Here is a 13,427-nt window from a genome sequence, read left to right as displayed (position 1 = left end):
GGGCCTGCCTCAGTTCTCGTCTCATTTGATCTGGCAAATTAAACAGAACTGGCCATTGTCTACCCCAGCTTCAGCTTTCCCTCCCTCAGTTTAGCACAGCCCTTGGCAAAGGTCCAGGTCCTAGCAGCTCCCACCGAGGGAGAACGTGCTGAGTGCTCTGTGCCTGTTTCCCTTCCTACCTGCGAGGCAGGTACCGTTATTGCCTGCCTTGTACAGACAAGGAAACTGAGGTTCAGAGGCTCAGAAAGTTGCTTGCCCAAGGCTTCTCGAGCTAACAAAGGAATGTGATGAAGTCTGAAGCTGGCCCTAAATAGGAAGCCATCCTCCAGGGCCCCTCCCCTGCCCCACGGACATTTGGTATTTTCTGGAATGAGGAGGCAAGAGCACTGGGGTGACAGAAGACACATTTCTCCAAGATGGCGCCGTCCATGGGCCCAGAGCCTCTGCCCACGCTGGGCCAGACGCCAGAGCAGTGTGCGTGCAGTCTCTGGGCCTGCATGCATTTCTCTCTCCCGCCTGGCCCCAACCACACTCACCCCCCAGAATGGAGCTGACCAGTGCTGAGGAGGAGCCCCCGTCTCCCAGGCTCTCTTCAGACTGGGACATGTCTTGTCCCCCTCCCCTCCCTCCTTTGCCCTTGCTGGAGACCGGCCATCACCGTATTTCAGGGCACAAGTGTGCGTGCACACACTCACAGGCTAGGGTGGAGTGAGGGTTTTTGCCCTCACCTTGCCAGGGGAAATCGTCAAAGGGGATGAAGAGGAAATCTGGTCCCTGGGGGTCACAGCAGATGCTCTGACGCCACCAAAGAACCTGACCCCCTGCTTGTAATCTGTCATAAACAGAAGCAAAGAAAATGGATTACAAGGTGATTGTGCTCTAAACAGTGTCATCTGCCTGTGCATGTGCTTTGAGTCACTTGAGCCCCTTCCCTTGGCCCTTAGATGCCTTCACGGGGGAATAATTGCCCATCTCCAGCACAAAGCCCTGCTCAGCCCTGTTGAAGGCCCTGGATGGGGCAGAGATGAGGAGGACACTTCTCTGCTGTCCCCCAGAGCTCACAGTGTGCCAGGGCAGGAGAAGCAGGGCGTCATGGGCCTGGGTTGAGGGAGCAGGTGGTGACCAAGGAAACCAGAGAGGAGGGCTAAGGGCCTCGCTGGGCCCTGACCACGCAGCAGTGTGGAGAAAGCCTGTCTCTACAGCTTCCCGTTGCCCTGGAAAGTGGAGCCAGAGGCTGTCCCCTGACTCTGCTGTCTGCCGTGTCTCCTAGCTCTGGCTTTGAAGAGCATTGACTATGAAATACTGCCTGTCGACCTCACAAAGGACGGGGGCCACCAGGTAAGGAGGCTGCTTTTGGGCCACAATGTGGGAGTTGGAGGCATTGGCGAGGAGTTCATTAAGGGGGTGCAGACCATCCCAAGAGGCCCCCTGGCAGAGGAGGCTACTGGCGTGCTCTCAGGGGGACAGGTGGCAAGCTGTGCAGCAAGAGGAGCCATGGGAAGGACCCAGGCTTCAGGCTGCATACCACAGCCTGGCCTCTCAGTGCCTGACCCAGGAAGGTGGGTAGCAAGTGGGTCCTTGCCCCATGTTGGGCCCTCCGGATGGACTTTGGTGGCCAATGACATGCATGGGATGAAGCATGCAGCTCAGTAGCCACTGGAAGCTGAGTACTGCACAAATGGGACAGGCATTGCCTTGGGCCTGGGAGCCGGGGCCCTCCCGGATTGGTGGGGGTGCGGGGAGGTGTGGGGCTAGGCAACAGGCCCAGGGCCTTCTTGCTTGCCTCGTTCTGCTCATTCAACTCAGGCCAGACCACCTAGCCCACCAGGGCCCTCTGTCCACAGTTCTCTGAAGAATTCCAGGCGCTGAATCCCATGAAGCAGGTGCCGGCCCTAAAGATCGATGGCATCACCATCAGCCAGTCAGTGAGTGCAGGGCTTGGGAGTCCCCGAGTGGGATGGTGCCCTGCAGGAGAGGACCTCATGGCTCTTCCTGGTCTGAGTATGGTGAAGGCACCAAGCGCTTAGTAGAGACGCAGGAAATCTTGGTCTGAGGGAGAAACGGTGGTTGGTTGCTTTGGGAAGTGAAGGGAGACTTGAGCATATGGGGGGACCGAGTTCTGCAGGAGAAGGGTCCAAAACGAGTTTGTCCATCCTAGGGAGCCTCTCGGCTTCACAGGGTTCCAACTGAGTAGGGCAAGGAGGAGGGGCGTTTGCAAGCCCCGTCGGGCCTCTGGCCCAGGGGCCCTGGCACCCCTCTGGGCTCCCCTCACTGCTCCCTCTGCACAGCTGGCCATCATCGAGTACCTAGAGGAGACTCGGCCCACACCACCACTCCTGCCTCAGGACCCCAAGAAGAGGGTCTTCGTGCGCATGATTTCCGACCTCATCACCAGTGGCATCCAGCCCCTGCAGGTGTGGCCCTTGTGCGCCCACTCGCACACTGACTGTGGCAAGCCCACAGCGAGGTGCCCAGCTTGGGTGCGAGGGCAGCTGAAGGATGGGGAGGGATTGTCAAGGACTTAGACAGACGTCACATGGTGGGGAGGGGGAAGGGGTGGGATCCCGGAAACCACCCACTCTGCTGGGTCCCCAACCCCTTTCCCAGAAGCCCTGGGTTCCCCAGGATGCATCCAGAGGTGCTGGAGGGGGAAAGGGCCAGGTCACAGGGAGCACCTGAGCAGCACAGGTCCAGGCCTCACGCCTTCATTAGCCAGAGGAGCCTCCCATTCATCTGTTCTGTATCACAGACTGGCGTTTCCGTAAAAGTTTTATTTTTTATAAAGTTACCACTGACTTTTTAAAAATAGGATTGTAAGAAAACAATCATCTGAGCTAACTCCTGACTTTGCAAATGAGGGAACAGCCCCAGGAGATGGAGTGACTTTGCAGTCACTCTGCTAAGACAAAGCAAGGACCCGAGCCCAGGACCAAGGAACTGTGTACCTGTGACCCCCTCCCCTGTGTCCCTTTGTTTTTTGTAACAAAGGAGGTTGTAGCAGACAGTCATCCTCATTTTATAGATGAGGAAACTGAAGCCAGTCCTATGTGCCTCCCCCATCGTGCCTCCCCACCCCCACCCCACCCCCACCTGCTGTATTACACTCCCACCCCTCACAAAGTACCACCTAAGGGGAAAGGGATGGGAGGGAGAGAGGCCTTGGGTTGCGGCCACACCCATCGGCAGTGCCTTGTGTCCCTACCCTGGCACATCTCTGGGGGAGTCACGGGCATCCAGACTACAGGGGCCACTGGGGCAGCCTGAGAATGTGGCTGTTGAGTGAAGCCTCCCTTCAGCCTCAGGGCCCTGATGGGAGGAGGGCTGCTGGAGCCTGGGGGATGTGCAAAAAGAAGAGGGAAACTGAGCTTCCCTGAGGGGGCGTGGCCGAGCAGGCCCAGCCTGGCTCCCAAAGCCAATCACAGATTTTTCCTGGGCTGCACAGAACCTGTCTGTCCTGAAGCAAGTGGGACAGGAGAACCAGCTGATCTGGGCCCAGAAGGCCATCACTTCCGGCTTTAATGGTGAGTCCTTACTCCTGTGAGCTGCCCTGAGGTGACCTCTCAGAGAAATGGCCCCAGTGCCCATGGCCCTGAGCATCTGAAAAAGTTTTCCAGGCTCTTTGATCTTGACAGTGGTGTGGAAGGGGGTGGGCAGGGCTGAGGGCGGGAGTGGCCTCCAAACCCGGCCTCCACCTCTGGGAACCTCAGTACTTGAGGCCCCTTGGAGCTGGATGGCCTGGCCTCCGATCTTCACGGCCCACTCCAGCTGGAAGACCGGGGCCAGCAACGTGCCGGCCTGTCAGCGTCACCCCCACGTCTCTATCGGCCCCCTCCAGATCTGCCTGCCATATCCTCTCCCGCACACACGCCCCAGCCTGTCCCTCAGATGGCCACCCATTTCAGTACCAGGAAGGCCAGGGCCCAGAAGGGCCCACCTCCCCCTGCTGTGCCCACAGTCAGCGTACCCCTGTGGTCCCCACAGCTTTGGAGCAGATCCTGCAGCGCACAGCGGGGAAGTACTGCATGGGAGACGAGGTGAGCCCTCCCAGGCCTGCCCACCCACACCCACTCAGGCTCAGCCATCTCCCTCCACCCCAGGGCAGGCTCAGCTCAGAGAGCTTCCTGAGAAGGCGTGGGGGTGGGGGAGGAGAAGGGAGCAAGGCCGTCCACTCTGTGCGAGCAGAAGGTAGCTCATGGGAGCCCCACTGCGCCTTCCTAGTCAGCTGCCTCTGCAGGAAGTGAGTCTCATTCCTGAAGGTGGTCAAGCTGAAGACCTCATCTCCGAGCTGAGGAAGTGGTCTAGGCATCAGCCCAGGGGTTAGTCTAGATGACACCTGCTTTCCCTCCCCACTCTGAGACTCTAGGGCTCAGGTGCCCTTGACTCCTACAGGCTGAGGCCCTGGCCCTGTGCTAATTCTGGTTCCAGGACCCCCACCCCCACCCTGAGGCACCTCCTCCCTCTGGGAGCCCTCACTCTGGGGCTTGTGGTGACATTTCTTACCCCACACCACATATCCACTGAGGCCATCAAACCTTCTCTGGCCACCCACAGGGTTGGCTGTCAGGGCAACTGGAGCATGGCCTGGGAGAAACCCTCAGCTCTTGGGGACAGACCCAGACAGGCCCAGGGAGACAAGGAGGGGGATGGAACAGTGGGGATGGATGGCAGAGCCAAAGGCAAATGGGAACATCGGGCTGGCCACCCAGTACTTCACTCAGTTACTTGTGCCCAGCCTGTGAGGCTGGGCTGCATACCTGGACACGGACACACCCAACGCTCTTTCAGGTGTCCATGGCTGACCTCTGCCTAGTGCCTCAGGTGGAAAATGCTAAAAGGTAAGAGAGAACTCTGCCACCCCGTCTTCCACCTGGCTCCGCTGCTCAAAATTCCCAACCTGCTCCCACACAATGCCCTCCTCTGCCCACTTCAGTGACTTGGGTAGCGTCCATGTAGAGAGCTCTCCCAGGCTGGCCCCTGTGCAGGGCCATACCAGCCAGTGGAAGAGACGGGGCAGAGCTTTCACGCCCAGCTGCAGACCCCCGCTCTGGAGGAGAGGCGGCCCAGCTGGTGGACACCCTGAGAAGAAAGCACCCTGAGAGCCTGTGCCCCAGACGTGGCAGGGCTGTGCCCTGCAGTGAGCTCTGCCTCTGCTTCCCTCCAGCAGCCCTGCAGGGAGGCAGGAACGAGAACCTGTCTGTGGAAGGCACTGAGTTAGGCTCCCTTTGGGATACGGAAATGTGGGACACATTCCCTGTCCCCAGGAAGCTTATGCCATGGTGGAGAGGTAATTTGTATGTATAAATATCTAGCACTGTGTCTTGCACATGGCAAGTTCTCAATAAATAGCCATTGCTTGGAGTAGGAAAAGCAGGCAACAGAGACACCAGACAGTGCAGCCCAAGAGCTACCCGTCCCCAGAGAGCTACCTGTGAAGGCCTCCCACCTGGCAGGGCCGCCCTCCTAGCCCTTCCCTGGCCCACCACAGAGCCTCCTCCAGCCCTGCCTCTGTGCTCCCCTCATTGCCCACAGGGCAGCCTCCCTGTGCCCATGCACGCCTTGGCTGAGGTGGGTGTTTCTCTGCCACAGGTTCAAGGTGGACCTCACTCCCTACCCTACCATCAGCCGAGTTAACAAGTCACTGCTGGCTTTGGAGGCCTTCCAAGTGTCTCACCCCTGCCGGCAGCCAGACACGCCCACCGAACTGAGGGCCTAGCTCTCAGACCATGCATCTCTGGTGCAAGAGCAGAAGCTGGGTGGGATGACCAGGCCTGGAAATGAGCAAGCCCTAACTGGAGAAGCAGATTTGTACACCTAGCCTTTGAACTTGAACTCTGGCGCTGGATCTGCCTTTGCACTGAACCTCTGCCTCTGTCCATCTGTCAGAAGTGATCAGGGTGGCCATGATTGGGTGGCTCAGTTGCTTGGAGCATCATCCCATACGCCAAAATGTTGCAGGTTCAATTCCTGGTCTGGGCATGTACCTAGGTTGTGGGTTTGATCCCCGGTCAGGCTGTTATTTATGGGAGCAGCCAATCAATGTTTTTCTCTCTCCTCCCCACCCCCCTTTCTCTCTAAAAGTAATAAAAAAGTGTCCTCGAATGAGGAGTTAAAAAAAGAAAAGTGGTCAGGGTGGAGCAGGGGATGCTGGAAGGGAGGGAGGGAGGGAGGGAGGGACATTACCTGCTGCCTATGGCGGGGCGAGGCCATTAAGCTGGAGTGAGCACGTGGACTAAATGCCTGGCAGGTTTACCGGAGAGCCATAAGAAGGAGGTGTGCCTCTTCCTGTCCCCTCCACTGTCCCTGACCCCAAAGAATGCCCACACTGCCATCTGATAATTAAGCTGAAGCCCGGGCCTCCAGGTTGTGAGGTGTTCAGTTTTCAGGTAAGGCAGTTCCAGGAGATGAACAGTCTTTTTAGCTGGAATTCCCTATAATAAAGTTCGCTGGCTACATTCGTAGTCTGGCTGGGCTTTTCATCATCAGTTGTGGTACGTCATTTCACTCACAATTATTTCAGATCTCTTCCTCTTTTATACAACAGCCTCTAAAATAGATTGCAAAGGAAAGTCGAGACAGACCTACAGGGCTCATCCTGGAAGCACAGATATGGCTGAAGAAAGTGTTTAAACAGCACCCCTCCCTGTTCAGCTGTGAGCCCTTCTCGTTCGGTAAGGGACTCCAGGGACGTGCTATCTACGGTGTCACTGTAGGAAATGCAAACGGCTACAGTAGTGTCACCCAGGCTGAGTTAATGATTACCCTGGTGTCCAAAGTACTAGTTCCAAATTTGAACACAGCAAGCAAATTCCCTGAGAAATGAGCTTCCCCGGGGACTCAATACTGGCAAAACCCAATAATGCTCTATTTAGTAATCATTACCCTAAACCCAATTTTTTGCTCGGGCTAAACCCAGTTGCCAGTTCATAATACTCTGCCACGAATCTTAATGCAGATGAAAGAGCTATCATTGATCTCATTCTCAAGTTTCCTTAATTGTCGATTTTTCTTAATCTGTATAACCTCAACAGATTAAATTTATAGAATACCTTTCTTTTTTAAGATGTCGAAAAGAGAGGAATACAATTTTTAAATGTAAATTAGGTTAAGATATAACTCAAATGTTTCAGGTGCATAGTGGAAAAGTTTATTTATGACAGATTTCAAAACTGGGAAGAGAAGACAGAGAATGCACAAAAGCATCACAAAACTGTTACATGATATAAAAACACGAGGACCGAGCTATATAAAGAGCCATAGCTCAGGGCCATCTGTGTGTCACAGCAACACACCCAGTGCTACAGGGTGCAGAAACACGGTATTTTAAAGGAAAGGCCGATCAGCAGGACGTGATGGTTAAATAACAGTTTGGTACAGAGCTCTCAGAAATCACAGGAGATGCTGACAGCATTTTTCATGACAGGACATGTAAAACAAGTTGGCTGTAACAAGTGATTGGCTGAGATCGTCTAAATAAAATGTTTGTGTTTTAAATAAAAGACCGTTTCCCTTCCAGACCCACTTTTGTAACGTCAGCATCAATACAGGACACAGAATAATGGAAATGCCTTTGTGGTTGCCAAGTGCTTAAGTATTCTACCTAGGAAGCTCACCTTTCAGCCGGCTGCTACAGCTCAGTGCGTGGCGCCCCCGCAGGCCTCTCGGGAATCAGCTGTGTGGTGCAGGGTAGCTGCGGACATCTTCAACGCGTCCCTCTTTCCAATTACCCTTATTCAAACGCTTTCTCATAACCCATCGCTTTGACTGTGGAGCAACTTTTTTCTGGGAACTTCAAAAGCCTTCCCATTGTTAAGGAAACATGGGTACATGGCTAAGTGGCGATAATTCAATTTGCTTAAATGAAAAAAAGCGTTCATTTATGGGGCAATAACCTCAGAAAGGGATATTAGTGGAGTTTTTAATACGGAATTTCTTGGTTAAATGTACTATTTAGGACATAAGAGAAGAAATTAAGATAATGTTTTTCAGATTATTCTTGCCTGAACCTAAAAGTCAACACCAACAGCCCTGACTGGTGCGGCTCAGCGAGTTGGGTGTCGTCCCGAAAAGCGAACGGTCACCGGTTTGACTCCTGGATGGGGCACATGGCTGGGTTGCGGGCCAGGTCCCCGGTTGGGGACACGTGAGAGGCAACCGATCGATACTGCTTTTACGTATCGACATTTCTCTCTTTTCCCCTCCCTTCCCCTCTCTGTCAAAATAAATAAATTCTTCATTTAAAAAAGTCACAGACAAGGCATTTCTAACCTAAGTGAGGATAAGAGTTCAGGAGGAGAACTCCCTAAAGTGACCGCCAGGTAAGGGCTCTTCTGTAACCCCATATCCTGTAATATTTCAGGCCAAAATTTTAGAATTGTTCATGACCCTATATCAGAACTTTTAGAAAACACACTTTGTCCCTTGAAAGCCATTTCACATGTGTATGATATTTTACCCCTAGATAATCCCAAACTGACCACTTAAAATGACATAAAGCTGTGGAATTTAATTTTAAGAGTCTGTATCTCTAGATTATTGGAGCGCCTTTTCCTCAGCTCTCCGAGTGAAGAGGAGCCATGAAATTAGCTCTGGCCCACGTGCCTGGGGCCTAAAAGAAATCAAAGTACATGTAATAGAAATCATACGTTCAAAGCAGTGACCAGGACTAGAAATAATTTCAAAACCAGAGCCTTGCCTTTGGACTTAGATTTTGAGGGAATGACTATTTATAAATAAGCCCCACTATCAAGGCTTCAGGCAATTGATTGGATTTTCTGAGCGTGGTGACAAGAGACTCCAACAGGGGGGCTGGGCTGCCTTGACTCGGGCAGGGCCAGGCAGCTCTCCAGGGGAGCAGGGGTCTCTGACATCTGGCCCCACAGCAACGTTCTTCTCGTCCTTTGGGTCCTGAAGCTCATTACATAGATAACTGGGTTGATGTCAAGTAAGTGTCCACAGGTGCTGGACCGGTCAGACAGAGCGAAGCGGCGACACGGACCATGAGCAGCCACCAACGGAGCCAAAGCAGTCCTTGCAGAAGGGCCTGCCCGCCTTCCCAGAAAGGAGGACGCCACGAACCAAATCCCAGGGGCTTCTCCTTTGAAGTGCGCCAAAGTCACTGCCCGCAGGAGACTGCTTCCTTCAATGGGCCCCGAAGTCACACTCTGAGAGTCCTGAGGAGCTGTAAGCTCACACTGGTACTGCACCTACAGCCAGTAACAGAACACAGCTTCCACAGATGGAGGGCTCGCTGTCTGTGAGTCAGCTCTATGAACCCGTCGTCCCCGCGGTACAGCACTGTCCCATCCTCTTCACCCTCCTGGCAGGTTAACGGGGGTCCAGACTGCAGTCACATGTGTTACCCAGGTATCCTGTATGGGACTGTGAGTCACCATCTGTCCTTCCAGTGGGGCTTCTGCTTTAAAGAACAAAGTCCTACTTCCGACCATGAATGACTGCTTTACCTACTCAATTTTATATCACTGTTACTTCATTCTGCTTAATCAGGTGAACCCAGGCCTTGGATATCATGCTGCCAGTGCTACACAGTACCAGAGGCAATCAAGACATCAGAAAGAAATGGAAGGTGGCTAGTCCCTCTCTGAGTCTCTAGCCATGTGGAAACGAGGTCCCCAGGGACAGGATCCCATGTGTGTGAAGACTGGGACTCGGGTCATGTGGACACTCGGCACAGGCTGGAGGGCTGGAGGACTAGGTTTAGACGCCCTCCTCACTCCCCAGAGAATCGTGCATCACGGCTCCCTGAGCACAAACAACAATGTGGTAACTTGTCCTCCGAAGAGCATAAATCCCTTAACAAGCTATCCTTCAAAATAACAAAAATGCAATCACCTTCCTTCAGAGAGACACTCACTTTTCCAACTCTTTCAACCTCCGAGATGCTGGAGGGAGGTGCTCCTCCCTGTTCTAGCAGATTCGGGAGTTCTATGGACAGAGACAAAAGAGTTTCGTGCGGATCTTTTAGACTCAGGAGACAATCCAAACAGAAGCTCGAACGGGGAGAACAACTGTGTCTATCTGGTTTGTCCCATTTACTACTATGTACAAGGCCAGTCCACCCAGATTAAGGAAGATGGTGACCCCTACACCTCCCAGGGAGGTCAGCCGACAGGGGCACGGTCTGCTCACAAACACACTCTTATGGCTAGAGGCTCTTCCACGGTGTGGGTCAAAACTGACCCATTTCATCCCTTTCTTGGCCACCGTCAAACCACCCGGGGCCACAGGGACAGAGCTGTACCTCTGCCTGGCTTCTTTCTAAACTCACCATCTTTTCCATGGCGCCAGACTCGGCAGTCCCAGAAAACACAGGGATGAAATCAAACATCAGGCCTGGATTATACTTAGCATGGGAGGCCACTCTGAACTATTTCTAAAGTTGATCCTATTGGAAAAGGCAGTAAAGTGGGTTTGGGATTTCTAGAACAAGCACAATGAGAACCCACGAGGCTACTGGCTTAAAGAACAATGTCCAACTAATGAAATGCAAATTAAGAACTAAACAAAATCGGGACACAAGCAAAACTCCAGGATCTGTTTGATAACTTTTCTCTCTTCCCTTCATTGTCTCCTTTTCGTGCCCTCCGGTCGGCTGGACGAGGCGGTCCTGAAGCTGCACAAAGCTCACTCCTGCCGCGTCCCCAAAACCAACCGTCTTTTAGGTTAGTGTTAGCATCCCTCTACGACGCACCTCAGGAGCACACACTTCGGGGTTAAAAGCGACCTTTTACAGAAGAGTGGGTTACAAAATAAATACAGAAGTACAGGCTTTGGGGTTCGGGTTTCACTCAGTTCTTTCCAGGGGACTGGGGAAGGCTCATCAACACAACTTGGATATTTTGTATGTGTTTTACCAAAATGTCTAATCCCACTGATTAAAGTGAGACAGTGAGCTTTTAGATTTAATTCTTCCACATACATTTTATAGGGGCCAATATATACATTTTAAAGTCTCAGATTTTCTTTCCTAAATAACAGATAAAAGTATTTTTAAAGTGCATGGATCAATTGAGAAAAAACCAAGAATGGCCTCGTTTCTAGTTGCTACTACTGCCATTGTAAAGCTACACATTGTCTGAGGCTTGAGTTTTAATTTGAGTCCTGAGGATGCCTCATAAAGCAGAAGAGACTGGAATAAAGTCCTGCCGCGGCAGCGTCACAGTCACCCTCACTCCCACACGGGTGTGCGGGAGCAGAACGCAGCAGAACCTAGGGTCTGAGGAAGAGGGGAATCACTGCTTGCGTTTGAAAGACGGAGGCCAGAAAACACCCCCGTGAGGAACGCCGCCCTCGGAACTCCTGTTGAAGGCAACGGGCCGCAGAGCCCCAGGGACTCTCTGACCTGGGGCAGTTGACGTCTGTGCAGGGAACGGCTTCTAACTGGACGCTTGCCGAAAGGAAAAGAGTGGTAGAATCATCTTTGTTTGAGAATTAGCAGCTTATAATTTTACAATCTAGGTGGTGGTGTGTATAAGCGTGTTTACTATATATTTCTCTTAAAAACTGCTGAAAATTTTTCATAATAAAATGTTGGAAAAAAATTAACCCTTTAAACACGTCTTCTTTCTGAAAGCACCAATTCAGAAACTAAGCAGATGGAAAAAATGTAAGGACTCAGCCACTTTGTGTAGAGCATTCTAGTGTCTCGCCTGCGGTGAAGTACTTATCTTTCGACCGTTAATATTTATTTGTGCTCTGGGAGACAGGGTGAAGGTGAAAACACACGATTCTCATTTTACTGTTTGATCCTGTAAACTTGGACAGGGAGAGACTGAAGAAATAGCTACCTCTTAGGATTTGCTGGGCTATAAAGTTCTCAGCACCTACCTATGCTTCAGTAAATAATATTTTGTCCCTTAAGTTCAATAATTTCAGGAATTTAATATGGGCATAGTGAATGGACTTTTAAAAATACCTTCTTTTAGCTATTTTGTGCAAATGGAACAAAGAAACCCTGATTGCTAGTGAAACACCAGCAGAGAATGAAACGTAGGGATGTCCAGGACTCTTCAGAAGTGCCTGGACAGCGAGAGGCACACAAAGGCGATGGGAACAAGTCCCTGGGCTTCCCTGATGCGACAGAAGTAGGGTTCCCAAAAAAATAAACATAGAGACTCTCACGGCAAAAATAAACAGTAAGTGTTACCCAGGGAGCTTGCTGTGGCCTGGCAGCTCCATTTTAAGAGAAAGTCAGAAGTTAATAATAGGCAAGAAAAATAAGCAAGGCTCTAGCTGACCGGAGAGCAGCTCAGTAGAAAATCATGATATAAAGATTCTACTAGCAAAGGCATGATTCAGCATCAGTGAGAAAGAGTGGTTGGTCATTCAGTTATCTGACGGGCTGGCCCACAGCAGGGTGGCTTTTTGCTGCCCAAACAGAGTCTAGAAAATAATTTCTAATTTCTTACAAGGCATATAAATCTTGGTCAGTGTAATCCTCTACAAAGCACACCCAAATATAAAATAATGGTGGTGCAATGCTGCTCAGAGAGCAGGGGGGCGAGGGCAGCCCACCACACCCCACCCTCCTCTGGGCTTTGCGCCCAGGGAAACCGGAGGAGCAGGCCGTGTCGCCTCTGCTCAAGACACAGATGCCACTACAGACCCACTGTGAGGAGCCCTGTTCTTCCGTTCCCTGCCCCCACACGGAGGGGAGGCCTGGGGCGAGGCACTCACACCGGAAGGAAGGAGCGAGGAAACCTCCTGAAGAAGGGGACTCCTCAGAGGAGGCAAAAGCCTTTGACATCCAGGAGTCACAGGGTACCTGACTGGCTAGTCAAGTCCTCTGCCCTCAACCGGGGGCAGATGGGCACATTTTCTCACAACCTAGAATTGCTCACAGGGAATACGGGTAGGTTAGCATCATCTGTCTCAGAAGGGACAGATCCCTCCTGAAGCATCACAGGACTGACCTGCAGGAATGGAACATTATCACTTGCCAACTTCTCCTAAAACACTCATTCCACAGGAGAGGTGGCCTCAGTGGCTCAGAGCAGACAGAAGCCTTCTAACAGATAGAAACCATTTCAAACATAAAATGAAATGTGCTTAAAAACAAATAAATAAAGTAATAAATAAATCTAATGATTTCTCAACATTCTGAGGAAGTAACTCACTTGACACAAGGAATAAGAAACCAAGAAGTACCGACAACCACAGTGGTCCCTTCAAAGCCCAAGGCCCTGCCACCCTGCCACTCTGGTGGCCACTGGCTGCAGCACCCCGAGGGGCTCCGGGGCCTCAGGGTTACAGAGTGGGAGTGGCCTCCCCAGGGGAATGCAAGGTCTGGCCTGGTAAAGAACTAATCCACCCAGCAGCCAACAGTGAAGCTCTTTATTATCTTTCCTATGAGACTCTAAACACCAAAAGCTTTAAGCCCTTGATGCAACCTCAATACGGGAATTTAGGAA

The 13,427-nt window shown here is 51.9% G+C and overlaps 1 protein-coding gene across 1 annotated transcript; it reads left to right on the top strand.

The window, feature by feature from the left end:
- Nucleotides 1-1,251: 1,251 nt before the first annotated feature.
- On the top strand, nucleotides 1,252-5,954 carry LOC118976839 (maleylacetoacetate isomerase). Its single transcript, XM_037031543.1, has 7 exons — nucleotides 1,252-1,338; nucleotides 1,845-1,925; nucleotides 2,289-2,414; nucleotides 3,443-3,521; nucleotides 3,982-4,034; nucleotides 4,786-4,835; nucleotides 5,587-5,954. Exons 2-7 carry the CDS (start codon nucleotides 1,875-1,877, stop codon nucleotides 5,711-5,713), a joined length of 486 nt encoding a protein of 161 aa, XP_036887438.1. The 5' UTR covers nucleotides 1,252-1,338; nucleotides 1,845-1,874; the 3' UTR covers nucleotides 5,714-5,954.
- The last annotated feature ends 7,473 nt before the right edge of the window (nucleotides 5,955-13,427 follow it).

This window comes from Sturnira hondurensis, unplaced genomic scaffold (assembly GCF_014824575.4).
Source record: "Sturnira hondurensis isolate 20B ecotype Veracruz unplaced genomic scaffold, ASM1482457v3 Scaffold0021143, whole genome shotgun sequence".
NCBI lineage: Eukaryota > Metazoa > Chordata > Mammalia > Chiroptera > Phyllostomidae > Sturnira > Sturnira hondurensis.
This window is presented reverse-complemented; position numbering and strand designations above follow the sequence as displayed.